Source organism: Bombus vosnesenskii, unplaced genomic scaffold (assembly GCF_011952255.1).
Source record: "Bombus vosnesenskii isolate JDL3184/JDL3185 unplaced genomic scaffold, Bvos_JDL3184-5_v1.1 scf7180000013293, whole genome shotgun sequence".
Lineage (NCBI taxonomy): Eukaryota > Metazoa > Arthropoda > Insecta > Hymenoptera > Apidae > Bombus > Bombus vosnesenskii.
In genome coordinates, this window is record NW_022882944.1 from 1,035,433 (window position 1) to 1,063,335 (window position 27,903).

Genomic DNA, 27,903 nt, shown 5'->3' on the forward strand with positions numbered 1-27,903 from the left:
GATATATTACCTCAATAGCTCTAGCGATAATAATGCACAAACAGAATGCACAACTTACTGTTAGAATTAATGTACACAATGGACCCGATTGTACGGGTGTAGTTAGATTTAATAATAGTCTTTTTGATGATACAGTAAATACTGCATCAAGGATGAAGTGTTCGGAACTACATCCTTTTTAAATCAATTCCAGAAAGACTCGTAATATTAATATTCCTACATAATGATAATACCATTAAATTTTAATTTTAATTCCAAGTTTTTAAAAAATTTTGAGTCACTTCTTTTTCTCTATTCACTAAAAGTATATTTTTTTATATTTTCATTAATTTATCCGAATTACAACAAATTGGATTAATCTTCGTAAATTTAAAAGTAAAATGCAAATAGAATCATTGTTAGATGGTAGATGTTGTTAGGATTTAAAATAAAAACTAGAACTTGTAATTATAATAAATTTATTTAATTCTTTTCTATTACAATATGTCGATTTGGGATGTTTACATCAATAACATTTAATTTATACGTAAATAGAAGAATCTGTAATAGGCTTTTGTCGACAGGCATGTGCATTAAATTGTTCGCTTCGATCGACATTGCTACGCGAAAAATCATACTACCTTTTCTATCCTGTTTGCGAAACAGTTCTACTTACCAGTATCGGCGCAATTTAATACACTTGTCTAACAACAATGATCTACATAAAGCTCCAGTAAACTGGAAGAGTCAATAAAAAAAAAATAAAAATTTTCTGAAAGAAATTGAAAGAAACCAAAATTAGACATTGCCCTTTTTTAAGTATCTGCAAATTATTTTTTCTATTTCCTCTGTGTCAATCTATTCGCGGTTTCAACGTAGTGAAACTTTTTTCTGAATGTAATATGTGTATAGACTACAGCAGAATTAGCATCTTTATCTTTATCATTATGGTTAAACACTACTAGTAATTGGTTATAAACCTCTGTGTCATCTATGTTCTTATCACTGTTAAATCTAAAAAGTTGTGTCAATTATAATTCATTTTCCATAAAATCTTGACAGCAATTGTGTTGAGCTACTTAGATGCCAGGAACATTATTAGTCTGAAACAAAAAAAATGTGAGCAAATAACCTTTCTTCTTTTGAATTTCTTAATAAAAGATTGTTATGTAGATATATGTGTTAATTTCTTACCTGAAACTAATAGCTCTTGCAGCGAGGAGTCTATTGCACTCTGCCGTATCAGGTAAGGGTAAAGGTAAGTAAGGACTTTCGATTTCCTGGTCAGTGAACTCAAATTTGTGTATTCTTGGTTGTACTTTCATGTCCCCAAAAGGTCCTTTTAATATCAAATAATGAAGTGGTAGTGGATACGTTGTCTTTGATTTTAAAATCAACTATAATGCATTAAAGAGCATATTTAAAAAATTCATTAAAAAGACAATCTCATTGGTTTCTTGCAAAATATTTTTGAATTTCTACATACTTGATAAGTCATGTCTCTTTCTGAACTCTGAGTAGGATCACGTTGACTGTTATTGATCCTCGCTTTAACAACCCATTGATTGTTAAATGCCGTAAAACGAGAAGTTTCGTAAAACAGTTTATGGACAAATTCATCTGTACGATATGGCTTCATTTGTAAATCTACAAAGGACGAAATTCCACAGATAACTCCTATCCTACGTTCTCTACGCGTCTATTAATACAGCAGGAAATGCAAGAACAAAATGAATTTATTCAATATTTCAAATAACTCCAATGAGATATCTAGAAGTCTAAATAAATATTTTAATTTGGATAAATCTGATGACAGAGATTGTTCCTGCTGCTGCTAAACAAAGCACAGAACAAAGTGAAATATTTTTTATAATGTTTTCATCTAAACAAGACTATGTAAGAGATTGATAGCCTTAATACACGAGAAACAGATACGGACCGTTGAATGTGATTTTCTCGTACGACAAAAGATCAAAGACATTGTCATACAGCCTACGTTCTTCAAGGGTACGGGCATCGATATCGCGCAGGGCATCCATTACATCCAGTCCTGAACGATGTGGATGTACACAATGTGCCTCGTGTTCTGGACGTTCGTGATTTGGTCCACGCCATGGGCAGCCAATTCTACTGTATTTGCAACTGGATATTCTACATACACACAACATACATTAATATTATTTTATCCAGTTCTATTTATTGACATTGATTACCTTTCTTCACACATAGTCTCTTCATGACGTTCCAAGGAATTCCTTGGGAACTCCTTTGCACAATATTGACATTCTGCTGGTAACTCAGATACTGCTTTCTCAACTGCCAAATTTCGAGATGGAGATGTTCTGCTGATCTCGATTCTGCAGTTGGGACATGTTGCCATTTCATCTCTTAGCCTGGCATCTGCGAGGACATGAGTGAAGCAACCGGCACACATCAAGTGTCCATTTGTACACTGTGAACATTGTTGCAGCATGTATTACTAGCATTCTTAGTTTCATATTGTAAAAGATAATCCTAACTTTGTTGATAACTTTAATTAGCCTGTTGTATTTTGTTACATTATATATGTACAGCTATGTGCAAAATTTAATTTGCCAGCTCTAATAAACATATATGTTCTAATATTGATTGAAAGAAGAGAAGAGATACTTTTACTTGAAATAAATAATTTAACTGTTCATTTTGCACAAGCTGTCACATCTTATACTTTTCTTTTTTTTTAAATATATATATGTACAACCCTTATAACACATTAACCAAACTAGAATAACAAAACTAATATCATGTATATTACCATAATTTGATGTTTTTAAACCTGAAACACAAAATTGTAATAACACTATTAATAATTCAAGTAATCATATTGTGAAACCAGTAGGTTTAAAACAATGTGAACATCACCGAAAGCAATTGTCATTAATGTTGCCAATATTGATAATAGAAAGGAAGAGAAAAGGATAATGATGTGTAGGATAAGTGAAAAAGGGTGTCATATGCGAAATAACTAACTAATAACCTTTAAGAATGTTTATTTTGTTCAATGCTTTTCAACTATACATGTTATACAGATTTTCTGGAAATGCGCTTTCTCTCTCTCACTCTCACTCTCTCACTATTAATTATAATTGATAAACATCAGTTCCGCATGAATCTACAATAAAATTTTTCCTAGTAACTAATATCTGGGTGGTTCCTTCATCTTGATTACTTCTTACAATAAACATAATACTTTGTAATTGAAAAAATGTATTGCTATATTATATGCTAGACTATAAAGATCTGGTGACTTAAATAATTTCTGTTTCTCTTTTTTTCTCCTTCATTTTCCTAATTGATTTTATTAGAATATCAACAAGGATGAAGTTAATGTTTAAACTGCTTAAAATCAAATATTCTGTGTAATATCTACGAGTTCACAAATGCATGAATACAACGTTCAAACTTGCATACCTTAGTAAAAATAAAAAGTACATTATGCGCTGGGCAGCGCACTAAGTAACTTACATGTATGCATCTCTATCATGATGGGATAAACGCAACATTCTTCCCACTGTTTTACAGTTAATGAAGATAGTGAATATAGAATATGTTACATATATATATATTTCCATGAATAAAATTGAAAAAAGAACTAAGGACAAAATATAAATAGAGTACAGGTAGAATGAAATGCTACAAATTTAATTAACAGAGGAGCTTCTGTAAATAAATGTTACTAAAAAAGGGGTCATTGCTTGGGCATGCATACATACAATAATTCTCTTTGATATATCTGCATATTGCTCGCATGAGTTAAAAATTCGCCATTAAAGTACATCATAGTGAGAATTACTTTACATGCATGCATAGATATGTTTATCATAGATTTGATGTCACCTTTACAATACAAATTATACAAGAAAAAACACTTAGGCAGTATATTTACTATAAATGCTAAATATTTAGAAATTCCATTGCAAAAAATTATTTTGTAAGAGTATATTGTATATAAGGATGTTTTTTATCATCAGTCAGATTTTGTTGAACTTTATAAATATGTATAACAATGAAAAATAGTATAATTGGAAATCATAATATTTGTATTTAGCAAATTAAAGGCTGTTCTTCATACATCTGTTTTTTTTCAAATGTTCAATACCACTCTTATTAAGAAAGAGCATATAGTTACCTACCTGTAATTATATTATTACTATCTTAAAGAAGACAATTGATAAACATATTTTTATTTCTAATAATAATAAAAATAGCTTAAATACTTATAATATCAAAACTTAAAAATGAAATTATCATTTGCATGATTATAACAATTCCTGCAATATTAGAAAAATAAAATCTTACTATAAAGACAAACTATTGAACAATACATATGTTATAATCGTCAAGAGAAAAGGAGGGTAAGAAAAATGGGCAGAGTGAGAGAGAAAGAATTTAACATAGAAACAAAGTAGTATTAAAAACTGTCATTAATCGATTAAAAATATAACCCAACTGTAATCAGTAATAAAATATATATATAGGTATATTACAAAACACAAGTCTTGAATAAGAAGCGATAATAACTCCAGAAATATTTCTGCTTTTTTCAAACACATATTTAACTGTTAAAAATATATTTTCATTTTTGTATCCCCTTTATTTTAATTTTACTTTCATTATTTAAATGATCATTTATTAAGTTTTTACTGTATTCCATCGCGATCGACATATATTTGCTCTTTAATGAAAAGTTACTACTGCCAAGTTAGAGCCATAAAATCGAAAACAACAAAAGACAATTTCGTGTAGAGAAATGTCAACAAATTGTCACGGTGCATAGTGTGCATAGTGAACGTGAATTAATAAGAATAATTCTTGCTCGGTAACATCTATACGTACGTATTATGTATGACATACATATCGACGAAGAGAAGTGCACCCATCGTCCTCGGGTGAAAATGTCGGATAGAAAGAAACGACGTTGTTAGAGGAACGACGTCATATCATGTTAAATCCACAGTATATACCGGATCAATAGAACGTATCATTCGTAAAAAATATCGTAGATAGCGCCAAAGTGTGGCACGTATCGAAAGAATGGCAGAAAATATTAAGAAGCAATAATAATTCGAAAACTTACCTGATAAACGGCCGCCTTGGGTAAATCGAGACAAACTGCGCAGCAGAGGATGCCGCCCAAGCGGTGTTCCAACTTTTGTTCGGTTTTCCCATCGTTCCGTGACAGTTTGCGACGCTTTTTATCAGGCTCAAGGAAGTCCTCGATTTTTTCGAGATCGTCGCGAATCGGGGTGGCCGACGGGGCCTGCTCCGAAACGCTACTCGACGATGCAGCCTCGTTGTTCGGATCCGCCATATTGATTGTTTTGATTTTTCCTCCGAATGAGCGTGAGAAATGCGCAGATGTCAAACGCAGACCACACAATAATCTCCTAGATAGAGACAACACCGATCCGATACTCGTAAGAAACGTAATGAAATCGGTCGATGTATTATTCAAGGTTAAAAGCCAATACATGTGAAAATTTTCGTGACATTCGGCTATTCTACGAATTATTTTTAGCAAGATAGAAAATAATAGTCTTGTTGTTAGTAGAAGGGAGCCCGCTAAGAAGAATGGTATTGATAGACTGTTTCTTTGAGACTTTGTTACCATTTGTCATTGTTTCGACTGTTGTCAAATATGATTTTTCGAAACTTATCGTCTGACCTTTTTATCATAAAATGAGAATTCAATTCGATTTTAGGATTACTACGTATCCTTCGGATGTGAATTTAGTTGACGTTTCGAATATTTGAAAATTAGAAAATCGCTCGTATCGAAAGGGTCTCGAGTCAACCTTCAGTTAATTTTCTTTCAGCGATTTTGAATGATTAAAAGTCTTTATTAAAATGTCATAGCTCGATAATTAAAAAACATGGATCAACTACGTGATACAAATTCAATTTGAATAGTCAAATACGCATGTCAGTTATACACGAAGTCATGAAGATACAAATTCGAAATTTTCTAAGCTAATTAAATATTTTCATTATACGTATTTATCTACATAGAATTATCAATGAGGTACATAATAATGAAAAGTTTATTTCTTTTTTTTTAGTTGAAAAATTACATAAATGAAATCCAAAGATCCAGAAGAGTAGTTAGCCATCTTTTTGTAAGTCATGAATTTCATTATTTAATTTTAAATCACATACGACGAGGTAAATACTATTCATAAAATAAGTAAAAGATAAAAAAATATTAAGTTTTATAAAAACCATTATAAACAATAATGAATATACTAGTAGATTTGATGAACGAGTTAGGTAGAGGTAAACATTCCAGCTAAGATTCACTGAAGGGAAAGAAGCTTGTTTTATTAACGAATTTTGGATGCATCTCCTTAGTTCTTTTTTAATATCTAATAAAGAGCAGTATTTATTCAAACATTTCATTATTTGATGGAATTTCATAATAGAAATGCTATAAACTTCTCGAACAATCCGATATAAACTAGCAACAGGAAATAGAGAAAAGAACAGCATAATTGAATCTGAATAATCAATTCTTTATTCACATATCGACGTATTGTCGTTTATACGCGTTGTTTTTCTCTTTATACATTCATACCAATTTCATACAACTTTCTCACGCGATTCGTCATTATTATTCCTTTTTTACCTTCCATTTCCACCTGTGGATAGGTTGTTTCGTTCTTCGCTAAACTGAACGAACACTCGTTTAGATACGCTATATTCACAATTGCTACAGTCCACCAAAAATGGCTACGCGCGTAAAATCATTATACAACATTCAAACGCAGAGAAAAGTCGAAACTTAGCGTGTATCACCTCTTACATAACACAAATGGGTTTAGAGTGCGTTTAAAATATAATAACGCTAATTACAAACTGTTTACGGATTACAGTACATTTACATTGTCTCATACAAGGTGATCCATTAAATTGCACGTAGTTGAACGTACCTTACAAAATACGTTTGAAAGAAATCAAGATGGACGGTAAAACATTAGATATAGTGGCTCACGAGAGGTACTTGTACATTTATAGAAATATTTGATGTATTATGATGTATTTATGTTATGTGTATTATACAAAACATTTTGAATATAATCATGATAGTTGGATCTCATTGCAGTGATGATGAGATATCAAAATGTTTTATAATACACATAATATGTACATAAAAATATTTTGTGATGAATGTTCAAATATCTTCATAAGCCACTGTATGTAGATTAAAATATAAAAATGTTAACTCTTTCAAGATACTGTTTAAAAAATCTAAATGGCCTTAAAATATTCTTCGCATATATCTACTTATTTACTTTAAGAATAGTTTAACATCATCTGTAAGTTCCTTTTCTTAAAAATAAAATTAAAAATGATAAAAATGATCACCCTGTACAGGAAAATAAACAAACATGAAAGTACAACATTACCATTTTGTTATACTTTTTTGTTTAGATTGAATAAAAACCCTACACAATGCGTTTTGTTCACTATATACTGGCTAAACAAACTTTCTGGTGACAGTACACTTCCACCATACTTTTAGTTTTGAACACTCTACAATATGTCATTACTAAAAAGATGAATAATCTATGAATAACCGAAAACAAAATCAATCGTTAACGTGTAGAATGTTCGCAGATTGTTGAATCTCTCTAACATTTGGCAAATCGATAGACTATGCTGCGCTATAAATAGTAGAAGAGTAGAAAACTTTATTGCGAATTAGTGGACATCGTAGTATGGATATACGCCTTCTAAATTTTTTATTTTTTTTTTTTGGCTTATTTTCGTTTTATTCCTCCTTTTTGTTTCCTCGTCTATGTTTTGTAACGCAAGAACAAGTGTAAACGCTCTTTGTACTTTTTCGATGGTGTATCTGAATAAATTCAGGTAGCCGCATTACAGGCCGTGGCGTGCTTTAAAAATTGGCATTTGTCACACGGTATTCGACCTGGACAGTACGTACTAGACGATTCAACGTATATCTTATTGCTCGTTTATAAATAGCTCTCAGTTTTCAGACATTATCTTTTTTTTTCTTCTCCTTCTTTTATTCAACAGGATAATCCACTTAAATATTCTCGTAGATCATTCTGTGCACACTTAGGGACAGAGACAAAGAGAGATCACATGATTCAGGTCATAAGTATTTACCTCTCTATATACATGGAATTTCTCAACGTACTTAATTTATTTAATATTTACACATACACACGCGCAATGTCTCCTTATGTTCTTCCTAGGAAACAGCTGATTCGCTTTTGCTATCGTACAAGATGAAAGTTCGCTCGAACATCACCATATTATAAATTCCTCTAGAAACATTTTACGGATCTGACCTCAAGCGTTTCGACGGCGCCTCATTTGATACTGAAAAATAAAAAGAATTTGTTTAATGTTTGTTAGTTTATTATTATATTCCACTAAGATCCATGTATGGAGACTTTATCAATTCTATTATTACCTAGGAATTCGAAAATTTATTCATTATTTTTCGAGATTCGAAAATTTTGCCATTATACTTTTATTTCAATAATCGTTTATGTCAATATCCTACAAAATTTTGCAAATTTTTTACAATATTGTGAAAATGTAACATTCTACAATAAGTAAAACTAAAATTAGAATGAAAGAAATGTGTTTATTACATGTGAATTTCCCATAAATAGAAGGATACATAGGAACACGGGTACATATATACGTCTAACAGGGAAATCAAATATTTGTTGTTTCGTCTGCACGAGCAGACGTTTGCTTTTCAAGTCAAGGTCTAAGACGGTTGAACGAAAGAACTCACCTAACACACTGCGATCTTGTTCCGTGGTCGCGACGTCACCGATCGACTCCTCCAAAATCTTCGTCTTGATCAGCCTTTGGGTCTGGATATCCGGTATCGCCGCCAATATCAAGCTCGTTGAATTTTTTAAACTATCGTACGATTGTTCTAATTGCTTCATTTTCTTGCTAATTTCGTCGTTAGCTGTGTGAATTTCTTTCACCTACGAAATTTATAAATTTATAAAAAGATACAAATATTTTCTCCAAAAAATAATCTTTAATAAAGAATCTCTCTGCAAAGGTTATCTGACAAGTTATACTAGGTAATTATTTTTTAGATCATATGGAACGTAAACGTACTTGAGTATCCAGTTCCTTAACAGATTGTAGTATGGTAGTCTTCACACACTCTCTTTCTAAGGATATCACCTTCATGCTAACATTTTGAGTGGTTTCCTGAAGCAATACCAGTTTGTCCTGCGAAATATATCACATTTTTCAATCAGTGAGCACATCACAACTTTCATCTTTTATAAATTCTCAAACATTTACATGATCTTTCTTCTGATCTTCTGCCACCCATTGCACAGCTCTTGACAATGTTTCATTGATGTCCATCAATTTATCAGATAAATGTACGATTGTCGCATTCAATTGTTCAGTCTTTATCTTTGTCTCATTTGTAATCAATATCTGAGGCTTTTGTGTAATATTTGACAATTCTGTCACTGTGTTCTATAATAAAAAGAAATGAAAAATAATTTTTTAAATTCTACTCTTGATATAGAAGTAGATTGCAAGTAGACCAGATTTTTATGCATTTATGGAAAATTTTAATGAGAAAAGTTTGATTATGAACCTTGATACTGGTAACATTCTGTTGTATTGTTGTTTGGACATCTTGTATCCTAGCATTTGATTCTTTCAATGTTGTTACTGTGCTACTCAGATCTTGTATTTGGCTCCCAAATGACACCACACTACTGGAAAGGTCCTTCAAATCTCCTTGCACTTTAAATAATGCTGGGCCCTCGTTGAACCAACCTTTTGCGTGATGCATAATACGTTGAATAAGTGCTAGCTATAAATAAATTTTCGTGTAAAAATAAATCACTTATTATACCATATAGCATATTAATAATTTTTCTATGTAAATTAAGAATATTTAATATATTTATTAATGAAAAATTAGTAATCATTATTGAATATCATTTTTTTTTATTTCCAAGAAAAAAATTTTTATGTTAAAAAATTACGCTTAAAAAATTCGAGCATCATGAAATTACCTGCGTTGTAAAATTACTGATTTGAAGCTTGAGATCTGATAAATGAGTGAAGATAATGCTCTGGTTGTTCTGAAGATCTCTCGACAGAGAGTGACATTTTTGCAGGGCATCGGGAACACCTTCGCTACCGGCTATAACTGCAATGTAAACGATATCTTGTTTTCTCTTTTTTCTCGTTTCGATACGAGTATTTATACGTGATACAATAATTGCAGAATCGATAAAATCTTATCGAATATTTTAACCAGAAACAAACAGGTACAATGAGTAAACATTATCGAATCGTAATCTATTTGTTTCCTATTGAAATCAGTCTTAAAGACATAATCCGGCCTGTGAGGATTAAAATAAATAAACTTCATCAAATACTTGAAATATCATCATTGATTACGAATTTATATTCATTGCGAAAACAAATAAAGCAATGTTTAAAGTCGAGTTGTAATAAGAATACTTGAATAATAAGAAACTTCCGAAAATTCTTAGTTGGACGTAGGTGATATCGAAATAATTTAATATGTATTTATTTAAAGTAGATAAATATTGATACCAACTTAAAATTTCTTGGTACTCCAACAACTCTGATATCAACTTTAAAATATCTCAGTATTCGAATATCGGATTTATGTTAACTTAAGAATTACTTTTCTTCATGTGCATCGCAATTATCCTCAAAGACCTGACAGAGAATAGTTGGAATAATTTCTACCAATCAACACCAAGTACATAATCCAATATTTGTCAGCATATCGGACTGACGATCTCGCTTGGTTAAGCATATTACTATGCGACCATGATCCTCGCACTATAAGCGAATTACGTACTTAGCTTCATATTAACAGCCTTATTTTATAAATACCTTTAAGCCACAAATTAACATAATCTGCTAAAAAGGAAACTAAAGTAAAAGAAATATAAAAATGAAAGAAGAGAAAAAAAGTTACAAGACGCATTTCTATTCTGGAACTCGATTATATGGGGATCGATTCACGTAGCAACGTGATTGAATTTATGAAAAAAATAAAAATAAAACGAAAGATAAAAGAAGTGTTCTTGACTTTCAAGCGAAAAGAATTTAATTAAACTCTTCACCTTGAATTCTTTCCCTTTTCAATTAAAGTTTTTCTTAATTTCTCGAATTTCTATTATTATTGAATCAATTACTGTATTACTCAATCTGTATTATTGGATCGTAAGTGACTCGTATAACAGTTTGGGTAGAGTTATATAATTTAAGAATAATCTATTTTAACCCCTTAGTTTGTGTCATTGGATTATAGATGATTATAGTAGTTTAAATTAGATTTAAGTGAGGGTAATTAATTTGAATTAATTTTACGACATTTAATTCTAATTTAAATTCTATATCTTACTTGATGGATTTCATTAACAATTTTCATGATGTAAAATACAAAATATAAATTACAATTACATTACTCTAACCGTCCTAATTGGTAAGCGTATGAAATTAATTTGAATGATGGATCTATGAAAGAACTTTTCTTTCGTATTTATTACATAAAATAGATAAATGTGTGAATTATATTATAAACCAAGTTTTTTTTTGGCTGTGAAGCCGAAGTAAAGAAATATATATATATATATAATATAAATTAAGATTAAGTACCTACTCCAACTTTATGTAAGCTGTTAACTTAATTTTAGATTTGAATTAAAATAAAATATCTTTTTTCAGGTATTTAATTTTTAATTTGTAGTCTGTGTTTTATGTAATAAGGATTATGAATCGTGTTTATTATGCAAAATATAGAATCTAAATTAAAACGAAATACCCTATACATACGTAAATCCTTAATTCAATTCTAACTTGGATCTAAAATAAAGTATTTCTTTTTTTAGAAGTCTCTCTGATGAGCGTTCTTCAAAGATGCAATATACCTTGGTCCAGTTCGGTCCGTAGAGCAGTAAGTTGCTGACGAACGTCGATGAACAGCCAAATTAAACTAGCGGTTGCTAATACAGAGGCACAAGCCAGAAAGGCACTACAAGCTTTAAAAAATCCAGGACAAGCTCGACTTCGTCTGCCTCTGCATTTGCGGCCATTTCTAGTCGATATATTCCAGTATTCCGACCGTTCGTCGCTGCTATCTGATAGTAACTCCTAGAAATTGTTAGGATGATCAGTCCCAGTCTGTCTTTTCCAAGCCTTTTTCCTTGACGTTTATTTCTTACAAAATCTCCTCATATTTATACTATTCCAAAACGTCTCTATAATTTTTTAAATAATTTATTCATTTATTTTGTAATCTGTTTTTAATTTAATTTTGTTTTTCTTTTAAGCCTGTTTACTTAAAATGTTGGGAAGTTACAATACATATCTGTTCTTTGAGATGGAAATATTTCTTCCAATGTTTCATGATCAAAGCAAGATGTTACTAAATTTGTTACTAAAATAAAATGTTAGGTTCTTAATCCAGATATTGTTAAATTTTGTTCTTTTTTATGATAGTTTTCAAGATAATGTCATTTCTTTTCCATTCAGGATTTAAAGTAAATATAATAATTAAATACTTGTTTTAGGTACCATTTGTTATTCCAACTGCCCAAATAAGAAAATAACCTTCTGAAAGAATGATAGACGTATCGTGGTCAATCAAAAGGTCAATTGAGTTGAATAAGATAATATGAATAAGAAAATATATAGCTATAACATATACGCATTGCATACAGTTGTATAAGATGCAATTTATAGTCGTTTTAGATTGATTGTTGAAAAGAAAATTAAAAAACAAAATTTACGATTATTTAATTTTATACAGAAAAAGAAGCAACAAAAAGGATGAATGAATCAAGATGAATACTTAGAGTATTGAGTACTTAGAACAATTATTCGCATAATTTTAACAAGATTAAACATTTGATATTTAGTATTATACATAAAGTAGCAAAGAAAAGCCAATTAGAAGCAAACAGAATAAAGGTGAAACAGCCAGGAAATGTGCCAATTAGATAAAATCCTGTACTACTTGTCTATAAACTTTAATCCTCCTGTCTAATCCTCTTACATATAAGTCTCTTATCCATTCTCTGCTTACTGTTAGTACAAACTTTTCCACGAAACAACATTTCATACATTATTAATACCACCTATGGTCCATATAATATTATACCCAATGTAAATATTATTGATGTTATATTATATATTATTATTGATGTATATTATCATACATATTATTATTACACATACATTTTATAATTGTTTCATACATTTCACATTTTACAAATTAATGAAATCGTGAATATTCTGTATTCCCATTGAGAACATTTCCAATTCCAGTTTGGTAAAATTTCAGATTTATCCAGAAATTCTCACTAAGTATCACTTGCTATACCTTAAGTAGCCATCTTATTCGCAGTTTATCCAAAACATAAAATATTATATAAGTATTTATATTTGTTTTTATTAATTGTTATAAACTACTTAAAATAAGAAATTATATAAGCAATACAGATTTCCATTTCAAGTTTCAAAATTTTATATTTGTTCCAAAACTTTCGTCGGTCTAATTAGCTATTTTCTGATGATTCAATCAAAGCGCAAAATAATTTATGAATATGTTTTAACTTTAAAGAAATGTCAAGTGTTATAGATTTAAGAAATTTAAAAAACGAAATTTTAGAAGGTATTTTATTCTTATCAGAAAACGTCTCTAGCATTTAAACACAAATACAATTCTCAATTTAAAAAACATTTTCCTAAAAAGGCTTCAATGTTTACAAGAAGAAAATCATCTTATTACCTAAACGCATATACAAGTCTTCGATTTCAAAATACATTTCCTTTGAAAATCTACATTTTTACAAATTCGAAAAATTTTACAAAGGATTCCATCTCGTTTCAGAGAACATTTTTGGTCACGGTCAATCGATACGTACTTGAGAGCTACGTTTTCCGGAACTCCGGCGGGAAACAATGTGCGGAGGCGCCAAGGCATCGAGCTCCTTCCGTTTCTTCATCTTCTTCGTCGGCTGACGAAGGGGCACTGTCACCGCCACTGAGTCCATCTCAAGCAACACCGAGCCGCCTATCTTCGTTTCGTTTCACGCGAGCTTGTCGCGCACGAGGAGACCTTCCTTTCTTTTCTTTCTTTATTTCTCTATACTTCTTTATCAACCTTTGCACGATACACACACGTTGATAATCGTTCGCAGCAGGTTCATTTCCGTGCTTAAAATCCGGTCGCGTTTTCACCGTTTCAAACTGCGAGAACGCGACGATCTATAATTCACAGCTCTGTGATCACATTTTTCCGATCCTATCGTTGCCGCGAATAGAATATTCATTGGTATCGTATCGCGTGATCATTTCCTCTAAAAACAGTTGAGTTTGCACATCAAGATGTATGTTTCGACCCGTTTCATTTTTTTTTGTTTGAAATATTGTATAGTATTTTTATAATGGAACAGTTTTATGAGAAACGACTAGAGTGAATTTTAAAAATTTGGAAAAACTAGACAATAGCGTAATAGCTTCTTTTAACTCTGAGTATTTAGCATTCTCATTATATGTCCTATGACTGTGAATTCATTAATTATTTAATAATTTACAATTATCTAAATGTATGTTTGTTAAAACTAAGAGAATTGTACAGTGTATTTGCAAATATTCTCAATTTTTCAATTATTGAGAAATTCGTTTACCGTACAGACCACCTCTGCCTTTCCAAAATTTGTATTCCTAGATTTTTCTCAATATCTGGATATCCAAACACTCTTGGAAAGATTCTATATTCCCATTTTTTTTTCAGCTTCTCTATTGTTCAAAAATTCTTTCATCGGGAGAACAATCGATCATAGTCAAGCTTCTAAAAATCTAGCAACGATTTCTTCAGCATACCCCCGTATCGCAATATCGATCGATTGATCGGGATGCTACAACAGCAAGGGATCGGCCCTCGAGTGGTACGAAAAGAGGTCAGGAGGAACAAAAGCACACCAGAAAGGCGACGGCAAACAGAACCTCGACTAGCTAAGAAAAAACGAGGAACAGCAAGAAAGAAGGAAGGAGAAACGAAAAAAAAAAAAGAAAGGAAGAACATAAAAAAATGGGCACAAGGTACGATAACGTGACCACGATGATTGTAAACAATTTAAGTGTATCAGTCGAAATCGTTCAAGGTAGTCGACTCGTTAGATAAGGAAACTCGAATAAAGCACTTGAACGTATGTACATTTTACATATGCGTTGTTAGCAACGCAGCACTATCAAGTGAAGGACTATCGAATTTTAGCAAGTTGAATTTTACACATCCTCCAATATGAATTTTAAAATTCAATGCGAGATAAAATAATCTAAAATAATTTACATTTTTATGTAGATTATGTATAGTTCAAGTAGTTTGCAATTTTTTGTTGTTGTTAAAATGTTTGTAATTACTAGTGGCTGCTTGTAAATGTGCCTTAATACTGATTTATTAAAAAAAATTGAAACTGTAATTAAAGTAAAGCATGAATTTTAATCGTACAAGATGTGATGCAGAATTAATATATGTGCATTATAAATTGATGTTTATATTTACATAGATTATGAGTATTACGTAGATTATTAATGATTTCTTAAGTATAATGCAACTGATATCTATAGCATGTAACATAACATTGACATAACATTGCCTAAAGCAAAATATAAAATTACAATTTTATGAATACGTTATTTTATCTTACGGGAACTTTCTTCCCCGGTTGTAAAGATAAAAAATCTTCGTTTAAACGAATTAAATAATTCTGGAGATAATTGAAGTTAAACTATGGCTACAACGACGCCATAACACCAAGCACTCCAACTCCTCAACCCACGAGCATCGACCGGAAGCCGCCAGTGGAACTAAACCAGATGGAAGGAAACTTATGATAAAACTCGAAGAATTCCTGCGTCATATTCTACCGAATCGTATCTTCCTATTGTTAAAAAATTTTTTTAATTTGTAAAAAATATGAAAGAATCATTATTACGATACACGCATCAATTGTGTGCCAAAGACTTTCTTAAAACACGAGTCTTTCTCTAGGTTGAAACTAAAATAAGATTATGACATAACAAATTCGAAACGAAACTCAATAGAATACTAAAAAAACCTCTGTCAATTGAAAAGGACATTGTAAATCTTACACTATGAATCGTCACTATTTGTTTACTTGTAGATATATCGTCGTCGTCGTATTACGAAACTCAGTATTCGCAATTGATCACTGTCATAGACAAGGAGAAAAACACGAAGAAAGGCGTGATGGAACAAGAGGAATCGCGTCACGAACCGAACATCGCCACGAAACGTTTCATACTGCGGGTTCTCTTATCATCGTCTGCCCGTCGTACCTGACAACGTATACAGGTAACATCCGTACGAATACACTACCACATGAATGAACATCGTTCTGAGTACATATTTGTGCAGGTATATACATTCATACAAAAGCAAATTGAACGCGCGTGATCGTGTATCTAGCGAGAAAGAATGGAGAACAATGGACCAGATGTGGTTGTCGTCGAGTTATGATGGTTATTTTACTGTTATAGTAAGGAAACTTTTTAATTGTAAAAAGCTGCTTGTAATTGGATGTGTTGATTGGTATCGACTGCGTTATAATTAATGTTCTGAAAATGGAATTTTTGTTTTAAATGATAATCCAGTCGATCGCTCGTTTGTTTTTAAAAGTATGTTTGACGAATGTGAGGAAGTTGAAGTATATTTAGTTTTTAATCTATACCTTTGTTTAGAAACAATAATTGAAAACATGTATTTATACTTTTTATCTTTATTTTAGCCTTTAGTTCCGCAAATGAATAACTTGCTCCTAGAGAACTTTTAAATTGTATGACATTACAGGGGGTCAAGTCAAGACCTTGCTATAATATGGAAATCGTTACAGATGTCACAGTTGTTATACATATGCAGAGAGTTATAAACGTATTAACCTTCAATCGATCACAACTTCGCTTAGAGAAGCGTAAGTTATTAAATTATTAATAAAAGTTATTACAAATTACTAAATTGTAGAATATTTAATTTCACACATATTGTAGCTTTTATTTCATTAATTGTATATTTTCGTTGCATTAAATATATAATATAAAATAAAAATACATGTAAGAGAAAATATGTCGAATTAGAAAGCTATTAGTGTCATCAATGATCCAAAGATGATAGAAAGTTAAAGTAAAATACAACACTACAATAATAAGCAAGCGAGAAATAAGCTTTATAAAATATATGAATACGTATTTGTAAGTAAAAAAAAACTTCAAGAAAATAAATAAAAATAATACGTATTACATTATACTCCCAGTAATCTACTTCATAAATATTTCATACAAAATAGGTTGGACTTGGTGGAAAAAATATCCTAACGATTCTATTTACATAAAAAACTGGAAATAAATTAAACTTAATCACCTACACAACCTATTAACTGGTAGACCTGGATGGAAAAATGGAAAATTAATTTTCTATGAAGACATGAAGTTGAAAAAATATTCTTATCTTATATTGGTTGGAAGTTTAGATAATAGCGATTGGTATCCGACTCTAATTAACTGTAAGTACTTCTCACATATCAGAATATGGGTTTAATAAACGTTTTATGACGCCATTAGATTTCTTCATTGTGCACCTTATCTACGAATTGGACAATAAAACAAGGGAGCGAAAGACAAATGATTCGGTACATGTTTGGAATGTTTCTGAGCAGAAATTGACGCTTCTGAGATGAAGATAAGGGAAAACTAAGTATTCAATAAAAATTTGTTCGGATCTCTATAATTCCATGTGATTTAAAAGTTTCATACTTTTGTATCTATATTCTACTATTTTCTACATTTTTATCATTATATCATTGAATTTCAAGCGGGCAATTTATTTGTAGCACTTGTAAATTGCTATGTATTTTCTTTGTAGAAATAAAAGTTATAATCAACAGTATCTTTTTTCTTGCAGTAAGCAAGGAGACGTCCGGATACAAAGGAATGCAAAAACATGGAAGATAGAGAAACAACAAACGGGATGAAAAAAGAGAACATATAAAAAATATAGAACTTTGATATTGCAAGAGTGAAAAATCTCGAGTAAAGAATGGAATTTCAAAAGAAATCATGAAAAAAAAACAAAAAGCGAGATATTATAATTTTTAATCAAGTAAGAAGTAAAAAAATCAAAAAAGATATACTTCACAAGAATATGTAATCTTGAACAAATGAAAGCTCCATAAAAGGAACAAAACTTCGATAGAACTATAATTAATGTGGTATAGAATGTTCAATGATTTCGCCTAAAAAAATAAAATCCTCACGAATGAATGTCTTTGACTATTCAAACATCACATTTTTCTCAAGAACAACTTATTCCATTCGGAAATAGAATTCTCTTTAAAAAAAGAGAGAAAAAGAAGGGGATACTATAAAAATAGAAATTCTGTCATAGAGAAATTATAGAAAAAATATTGGATCAAAAATAAAACTATAAAAAAATAATAGAATACTTATATTTAGAGCGTCTCGGTAATGGTAACATTGAAAAGAACTACAGAAATAAAAATTTTCAAAAAAAGAAATTATAATCTTTAAAAGTAGATTGTAATAATAAAACTCTTATATTTAAAGTATCTTACTAATCGTGGTACAATTGTAAAAGACTTTGTAAGATTAGTCCTTTCTCCAACGAGAAATTATAGAATTCTTAAAAGTTGAGCAAATAATGGATATCTCTACTAATCTCCAAAATGACCCATGCACTTCTGATTTCATACACCTCCTTAGTAGTCTCCAATTTCGCGACAGCCGAGCACGCATGACTTCACGGTAACATGCAACGAGCGACACAAATATCATCGCGGTACTCGCGATTAGCAGCGATCGACAACGCCACTTAATCGCGTTGCGCCGCTTCCATCTCAGATTACGTTTGCACAACAGTGCAAAACATCCAAATGAAAAATCGAACGTTTCATTGGTTTCTATCCAACTTTTTTGTTCTTTATTCTTTATTTTTTCTCCCTCCATCGATCGAAGAGGAATTTTCTTTATGATATTGTACAATTTCGAGTAAATCTTACAATATATTATTCTAGGCTAGACTAAGAATATATTATCAATTAAAAATCCATTAGGATAATTGATCCGGGACGATAAACTCGATTTTTTGGATAATTATGCATCTATATCGAAGTCTTTTTAAATTAGTAGTACAGTAATTGTTTCATTAATTAATAGTTTTTCTTAACTTTTAATTCTATTATCTTATCTTGCTGTAATTGAAAACTTTTAACGAATTTATTTGAAAGTTTTTAGAAATAGCCACTCAAAAATAATTCGTAAAAATAGTAACTAAACTGCGAATGTTTATATATTTATAGGAAATTTGAAATTAAAAAAATTCATAAAAAGCATATGATACGCTAAAATAAATAAAATATTCAAAGTTTGATATGTTATAATATATAGTTAATGAAACTAATTTCTTTAGTCATATATATAAAAAAATTAATTTGTAATTGATAATGTAATAAAATTATCAATTACTATTTTAATTTCCTATGTTGCTTTAAATACTTCTTCGTTATATTTTATTCAAGATATAGAGTCATAACTTACGAATTTCTGCTGTTTTTAACGCCCATATCTTATCAATTCCAGGGCTGTATCAAATAATATGTACAACCTCGTTCGAGGGAATTCTCATAAAAATTTAGAAAGTACATTTTTAAAACAGAAATTTCATCTATTCATATGCTATGTACTACTCTGAGTAATTTTAGATGGTTGTAGTTCTATTATTAATTCAATGATAATTACATTGACAGGCGATTAACCGTCTGTCAATACAATTCAATAGTCTATTTGCATCTCCTACATCTCACGACCAATTAATACAAAGTGTAGGTGATACCTTAATTATTTCATGTGATGTAATAATTCACTAAGTATCAGATTCCAAGACAGAGGAAATCGGGAAATCCGTTGGCTCAAAGTCATTTTCTTTCGTTTACAAACAGTTTTACGAAGATTCATCTTGATTTTACATCAAAACATAACCATAACCTAACCTTTGAAAGTAAATCAAAATTTTTTATAAAATTTTAGTCATTTTTATTTTTTGAAATTATAGTGATCTATTTCTTTATTGTTCAATTATTTAGAAATATTTTTGCATAATATTTTCAAATAATAACGAGAAGTATTCAATTTATATACCATTTCCAATTTTCGGTATACACGAAAGTAATTAAATCAACCTGTGGAGTAACAATTATTTTGACACGCTGTCCAAGCAAATTAAACGATTATGTTTTTGATAAAACCAATGAGGAAAATAATATAATTATTATAAATACCATTTTCATGTCTCTTATATAGACTTAAATAGCTTCAATTATGATTTCTGTATGAGTAAACAAAAAGAATGACAGACAAGATGACCAAAGTGCAATAGAATAAACGATCAAAGTATATTAAACAGTTCTAACATATGAAATACGGTTAATTATCGCATGTATTTATTGTGTATACACTACTCAAAGATACCAATTGAGAATTAACGCGATTTCCTTTAAGGATATGCTTTAAGTTACATCTTGTGAAAAATTAGGAAGGAGCGGATATTCTCAAGCGATAGTGTACGTGATCGCAAGTGTTACGTATCCGTCATAGTCGCGGGGGTTACTTAAGCAAATCGACTCCCTCGTATATCCACCCCTATGAGATAGACACAAGACTTTTCGTACGTCACTCTATTAAAGACACTTCTATGTGTTCGCTGAACGATTGGGAATCAATAAAAGAGGAATAGAACCGTGTACACCTGTCGACCATCGAACGTTTCAAACACCAAAAACCACGAGCACTTGGTGCATGCGGAACTTGACCTACGTCCGGTATAAATTATACATACGATTCTCTGATCGATTCACGAGTCACAAACTCCACAATACAGGAACGACAAATCGTACTAACACACGATTTATAACTTAATATACCGCTTTAATAAATTGAAGACTGTTAAATGAATCAACGAGCATTATTTGTTAAATGGAATTATTAAAGGCTACGAACGATAGAATACGAGACGAAGAACGTAGACAACGCCTCTGCTATCTCACCGCGTACCACTCGCGCTGTGCGCAAGATATCGACTGACTGGGGGTTGGTACGCGACCGTGCTCGGTCTATCCTGCTAGGTCCCTATGATAACAATTCGCGGTAATAGGGAATTTTGAATTAATACGAAGTGGAAGGAACAGAGTAAAATAGGAACGAAAGAGAAGGAAAAACAGCAACGCGCGAGATTCGTAAAAATAGAAAAATAGAACCATTGTCAGCGATAACGCGACCGATAAGATTTGATAGATATTGATGTGTCGCAACTGTAAATGTATATTGAAAAAATGAAATCGCATATCGAATATTATCTGGATTTTGTGGCAAAATTGTAAATGAGAAAAAGAGAAATATGGCATTTTTAAATGGGACAAATGGGAAATATAAATTAAACTGAACTTGAAAACATTAAACATCACAACGTTTAAATTTTACATTAAACGATCGATATTTCGATTGAAGAATAATTTTAGCGGAAGTGAATGAACCGAAACAAAAGTGTTCCTACTTATGACTATTTATGTCTTAAACTTTCTTGTCAGATCTTTACTGTCGAATACACTGCTTTATAATGAACGCTGACCTAAATTTACGATGCTGTTGAAAATAGCAAAAATAGACATTTGTATATTGGAAATTCAAAAATATTCCACCTATATTTCACCAAAGGAATTTTTACTCGAAAATTTCGTAGTATGAATTACATTCACATGAGATAAGTATGAAGATTTTATAAATATATGCATTAGTTCGCAAGTTTTTGTTATTTTGAATCAAGCAGTAGAAATGAATATAATAAAGTTCATAAATTATAAATTAAGTCAAGTTTACTAATATTACTTTACAATAACACTAAGATTCTTTGTTTTTTTTCCCAGTATCAGTTCCAGAATAAAAGCGGCATAAAGTAATTTTAATAATTATCAGTCACAATCAATCATCAGTATCAATATGAACTTGACAACACGCATAAATGAAGAATTATGTGTTTACCTGATTTTATAGAGATATCCATCCTTTTAATTTCTCCATATAAAATAACAGCCAGCCAGGACAGTGCTATCAACCAAAATGTAATTAGGACTGCTGCCAACCACAATGATATGATCCTCATATCAGACTTGCTACATCCACAAGAATCAGACTGCTTCATTCTTGCTGTGGCACTTGACCGATGTTTCCTGTAACATGGTATTATATTTTACACATAATTTACATACTTAGAACTTCAAATTTAATTGAAAGCTTACATATAGGTTTGAAAAACGCGCGTTTTTTCTTACCGTTTAACTTTCTTCTTTCTAGGTGTAAGATCCAAGTCCGATATATCGGAATCACTTTCCGATAACAGATCAAGGAGATTTATGGTTTCTTTGTTGTTCGAATTCTTCATTGTGATCGGAGAATCATAGCACGGGTCATGAAGTTAACAGACGGACGTGAAATCGTATTGACGGCCAGTTCAATAACATAACCTCCCTAATCAAGATGTTAGTCATCAAGGAACCTACTTTAGCTAGTAGCTATCTAATATTCACTCTGATTACTTCGACTATATATTACGCAACATGACTTTAGAGCTATTTCTGATTCTCACATATTATTGCTTTGGTACGGTTGCGATCAAACGATCCATCCTCATGCATCTTTCACGATATAACCTAGATATATACTACATAACTCGCGCAATCTACTACGCAAGCACGTTTTCTTTTTGTACCATTCTGACATCTGGCGGGTAAAGAAGTAGATACAGAAAAAGTGCATTTGATGCACAATTTATTGCAATTAAATTTATTGTGTCAGATCAGCTCTATTTTGCATACATTTATTATTTACGCAATTCGTAAATAATTTTTTATTTACTTTATAGTTTAAATTACGCAATATTATCAATTTGTAAAATGCGTATTAACTATGTTTATTAACTGTGATTTTAAAATAATGCCTAATTTAATCAATTATCGATTAATTTTAATAGATTATAATTTATAAAATTAACAAGGTTCATTTTCAAATAATTTAATTTGCAGCTTAATTAGAAAATATTGCATTTCTTATATTCTTGCTATAATTATGAAGAATTATATCCTTATTTAATTTATTTTTTATATATTTTATACAATTTACATGAAACTAATAAAGTTGTCAGAAATTTTTATTACAATTATAATTATTTTTTTTCAGTTGGGAAAGTAATGGTTTCAATTGCTGTTTAATTAGCCTCAAATCTTCGTTTGGTGATAAGCCCTAATAATCTACAAATTTGTTGTTAGAATTACTGTAAATAATAACTACAAAAAATAACCAAAAATACTGAAGTAATAATACAATAATTATCTTTGTTTCAGTTAAAAACAAGAGAACGTAAAACAATTTATAGCCTCGTGGCGATGGAAAAACAAACCTTGAGAGGTATTTCCTTTCTCTTGATTCTTTTTTAAGTATCCTTTCGTTTAGGGTTTTACTGAACACTTCAGGTTCGACACGTCGAAAGAATAGTCCTTCTAACGCATTAATTAGCGTGCACAGCACGTTACAACGCTTTCCATTGGAGACGGCATCGCATCCGGTAGAAGTTCGGTCAAAAACAATCTACGTGGATCGCATATGACTTCGCTGCAAATTTATCAAAATTTATATCGTTAATTTGATTCACTCTCGACATCCATTGACCTCGATAAATGAATCTCAACTCTTTCTATGCTTATTACCAGAAATATACTTTATTACCAGGCCAATAGAACGCATGCTATTTTTATTTAATTGGTGTAAGAAAGATTAAAGTATAATTTAAAGCTTAAAATAACTAACATATACTTTTTAGAGCATATTTAAAATTAAGAATAATTAATTAGATAAAAATATAGTACAACGTTTTTAAAGATGAATTTTATAAAATTCTCAGTGATGTCATATCTTTTAAATACTTTCAACTATTTTTTCAAATCTTCAATAGTATTAGAAATTTTCTAGATATTTTTAAAGATTTTTCCCATGTATTTTTATGTGTTTAGTTGTCATTTGAGATTTATTAAATGGTTGTTGTTAAAATTAGGAGTGAAGACACGATGATTTCTTAACCATCCTCCCGATGGTTGAAATTTGCGTTGGTGTCTGGACGTTCGGCTGGCTGGATGTGACACAGCCGAATTTTGAAAAACATCAGCTATGCCGACATCTTGCCTTCGAGGCGCCCAGTTAATATTGTGGATACATTCTTCTCGTTGAATACAAAGATTTAAACAGAACACTCAGTCACAGAACACTATAATATCTAAGGAATTTGATTTTGAGTGACCTCTTTCTTTTTTCCATAATTACTTTAAAATTTCAATATTCTAATAAAAAATTAATAAAGATTAAATTATATATTATCAAATATATAATAAAAGATTAGAAAATATGAAAATCTTAATCCTGTGTGTATGTGTGTGCGTGTGTGTAGATTACTAAACGCTGCATGCTTTTATGAACAAGATTTAAGAAAGAAAATCTACTGATTATTACGAATGCTGTACTTTGATATTTTGTACGCCTCTACATATTATGTTTCAACTTTAAATTAACGATCTACTAAATATTTGCTAAAAATAATCTCAAATGTAAAGTATATTTTCTCCAATTACTAATTATTTACTTATCATTTTATTAACTATAAACTATTAATTAATATAACTAAGAACAATCTACAAAATTAATAGTTACAAACATAAAGTATATCTTCTTTCATCTTCTACAATAATATCCAGCAAACTCCAATTTTGCCCTAAAAAAATCTAAGATACTATTTAATTAATTAATTTAACCAGAAACAATCTCAAGCAAAAAGTATATCTTCTCCAATCTTCTAACACAATATCCACCAACTCACACTCTTCCTTATAGCATAGAATCGAAACCAAACAAAATCAGGCTAGAAATCATCAAAACTTACCAAAAATAGTCTTACCTTAACAAAATAACCAAGAAGACCAATTCCCAAACAAGGAAAATACAATATTCTCCATAATTGTGTTTTTTTCTTCAGGTGTGATCTTGATTTTATCCCTCCTGGATAGTCCATGAAGAGGATGAGCAGTAGAAAGTACAGTCGACGCGTTATTCGAAAGAGACACCTGCACGAGGCTGGAGACTCGCCAAATAACTGATAGCGTGGGCGTCGCGACTTCGAAGACGACGTCGAACGACCAAAGTCGAGAGGGGGTGAAGCTTCCCCGTTCTTCTTGTTCCATTGGTCAGGAACCGATTGTGCGATTCGTGTCTTCCTCCTCTCCGTCTTCTGTTCTTACCGATCGTCCCTATCGCTGGTATTGACGAGTCACCACCTTCCGGTCGACAAGGCGTTAATGAAAATCTTTTCTAGGAGGCAAGCTGCGAATTGTTGCACCGGTAGAGTCGTCATCAGTTGCTCTGATTTGGAGAGGAAGATTCATGATACCATGATGATGAAAACCTACGATGAGATTTAAGATTCACTTGTGACAGATAAACTATTAATGCACTCAAAGAAAGTAAGAAATTACAATTTCTACAAATTAGAATTAATACGAATTTTAGCGGGTGGTTTTATGATGACGAGGCGCAATGTATATTCAATATTAATAAGATTTTTATTAATGGATTGCGGATATTTATGCATATTTATATTTTTATGAATACAATTAAACTGGAATTTATGTAGAGAATTTTTTCTTTCGTAAATATCGTAACGAGTGTTATACTCTTGGTATTTTGCATATTTCATATACATTCTACACATTTCTACACCTTTCGATTTCTCCTCCTTCTTTCTAATATGAATATATCAAAATTCGCACTCAGTTTTTAATAAGCAATCTAATATCACGATTTTTCAATTATTAAAATCTAAATTCCTCCACATCGAATTAAAATAACAATTCTATACTCTTCGCTTCACTTCGTCTTTGAAAAACCGCATTCCAAACAATAATGTCTCTTTAAACAAACATCCGACAAAAAATAACACAACTTACGAAATTACAAAGATTCGTTCGAACGGAAGAATAGCTACTGAAATTGAAGTTCCGCGTGACCAACCGGAAGTGTGCCCGAAAAGCGAGCGTAAGGTGCCCTTAAGAAGGATGAAAATGTCCTCAGAAGAACTATAAAAAGCGTTCCACGGGTTAGCAGGCTTGATCACGAGCGGAGTATCCCTCGGGCCTCTCCGTGACTTCCGGTTCTTGGTAGCGGGCGACGACGCGCGTGTGCCAGCGCGGTGACCGGATATGGCGAAGAACCGACTGACCAAATCGTTCGACGGAGAGCCGCCGCTTCGCGTATCGAGCTTTTCATGCGAATCACGCGTTCTCCTGTACCAAATACCAAGCTCGTATCGGTGACATCATACTCCGCGTTGTATACTTGTGCCAACGTGCACAGGTGAACGCGTGCTAGAGTATACAATTGGATGGAACGATGTCGTCGTTTTCAATCGCGAATCTCAGTCCTTTCCTTACCGTTGCTTGACTTTAATCGTTTAACTTGTTAACTGGACGATGACTGAAAAATCATAATTAGAGTTGACTAATTTTGATAATCATGGAATTAATAGTTAACAAAAAGTGTCAATTTTAATTTAATGTAGATATGATATAACGTCGAGTGCAATTTCAAAAGTCTATTGATAATCAGTATTTGAGATTTTTATGCTGTTCTTTTATTTCTTCATACTATATATTATTACATAGTATGTAGATTAGTTACATGTTCTATTTTTTATCTTATTTTGTTATTCTCTTCTGATTGTTCAAATTCCATCAGAAACCACCCTAGTTGAATTAATCCCTTATGGATTCAATTTCAATTGGAAAAAACATTAATCCAAAATTGCGAAAACATAAGCAAACTCTTATTATAAAGAAACCAATAACACCCAACATTAATGAATCGCTAAAAGCTTTCACTAACGACATTCATGAATTCTAAAATGGAAATTCCGACAGAGGAAAACGGAAAGTCAAAAATTACGAAAACAAAAGAAGGAAGGAAAAATGCGAAAGATGAGTAGACAGAAGGAGGAAAGTTTACGAAGAAAGTCATCGTAGGGTTCGGTGATTCGTGGCCCATCGAGGTTTCTCTTCTGTTCTTCCTTCGTCACGGTATTTACGTGACGAAGGTGGCAGTAGAGAAGGGAGAAAAAACCAAGAGAAGAATAATTAATCAGTAAGCGAATCACGTACGCGGGGATGCATATATAAGACCATAGAACGTCGTGTACTTACACGAAGGAGCAAAAGAAACGCACGTATGCACGAGCCTGCGTATATACCTTCCATCCGGTTCTGGATAATTCGGATGCCTAATTTTGTCCTCTTAGAAAAGTCGACTGGCGGAAATATAAACTACCGTGAACGAACAAGGAAACGATTTATGATTATGTTCCATTATCCTATATTTTAAGTGTTGGACCATCTTTTGTGCTACTTTATCTCAATGTAAAAAAATAAAAAAAGGAACGCATTGGTTTGGGTTGTTCAACTTTTTACATCTTATGTACGTATATTTTTACAGTTAAACATTTTATGATTGTTATAGAATAAGTGAACGACGACGCTTGTTTATGAATATTGGAGATTTGAGACGCTGGAGATTGATGGTAAAAAATATGAGAAATTTCGAGAGATACGCTACTAACCGACCATGTGATCGGCAAAATCTCGAGAAACACCCTCGTGACTAGATAAAGAAAGAAGCGAAAGGCATAACGAAGAA

General features: G+C 31.3%; 2 protein-coding genes and 4 long non-coding RNA genes across 11 annotated transcripts; 4 read left to right on the forward strand and 2 right to left on the reverse strand.

Annotated features, from left to right (window-relative positions):
- Positions 1-441: 441 nt before the first annotated feature.
- LOC117232923 (cysteine and histidine-rich protein 1 homolog) lies at positions 442-5,644 on the reverse strand. The gene is made up of 6 exons (XM_033492710.1): positions 5,096-5,644; positions 2,193-2,431; positions 1,919-2,130; positions 1,466-1,626; positions 1,174-1,376; positions 442-1,082 (listed from the first exon to the last, which is right to left on the reverse strand). Exons 1-6 carry the CDS (start codon positions 5,627-5,629, stop codon positions 1,055-1,057), a joined length of 1,377 nt encoding a protein of 458 aa, XP_033348601.1. The 5' UTR covers positions 5,630-5,644; the 3' UTR covers positions 442-1,054.
- On the forward strand, positions 5,494-6,772 carry LOC117232929. The gene is made up of 2 exons (XR_004493228.1): positions 5,494-5,592; positions 6,078-6,772. It is a non-coding gene; the product is annotated as an uncharacterized LOC117232929 (long non-coding RNA).
- LOC117232924 (sporulation-specific protein 15) lies at positions 6,507-22,852 on the reverse strand. 6 transcript variants are annotated; one of them, XM_033492715.1, is made up of 9 exons: positions 21,124-21,210; positions 13,956-14,390; positions 11,958-12,180; positions 10,059-10,195; positions 9,632-9,853; positions 9,325-9,507; positions 9,133-9,249; positions 8,792-8,993; positions 6,507-8,364 (listed from the first exon to the last, which is right to left on the reverse strand). In XM_033492715.1, the coding sequence occupies exons 2-9, from the start codon at positions 14,082-14,084 to the stop codon at positions 8,321-8,323; spliced, it is 1,257 nt and encodes a 418-aa protein (XP_033348606.1). In that variant the 5' UTR covers positions 14,085-14,390; positions 21,124-21,210; the 3' UTR covers positions 6,507-8,320. The 6 variants fall into 6 exon arrangements, with proteins under 6 accessions (XP_033348606.1, XP_033348604.1, XP_033348602.1 ...); XM_033492713.1 differs by having other exon boundaries at positions 13,956-14,298; positions 20,963-21,206; XM_033492711.1 differs by having other exon boundaries at positions 20,963-21,206.
- LOC117232925 lies at positions 16,508-17,533 on the forward strand. The gene is made up of 4 exons (XR_004493225.1): positions 16,508-16,595; positions 16,845-17,027; positions 17,104-17,304; positions 17,400-17,533. It is a non-coding gene; the product is annotated as an uncharacterized LOC117232925 (long non-coding RNA).
- Positions 17,577-19,365, forward strand: LOC117232927. The gene is made up of 2 exons (XR_004493226.1): positions 17,577-17,615; positions 17,674-19,365. It is a non-coding gene; the product is annotated as an uncharacterized LOC117232927 (long non-coding RNA).
- Positions 22,853-23,333: 481 nt separating the features above from the next.
- On the forward strand, positions 23,334-25,912 carry LOC117232928. Its single transcript, XR_004493227.1, has 3 exons — positions 23,334-23,583; positions 25,199-25,478; positions 25,535-25,912. It is a non-coding gene; the product is annotated as an uncharacterized LOC117232928 (long non-coding RNA).
- The last annotated feature ends 1,991 nt before the right edge of the window (positions 25,913-27,903 follow it).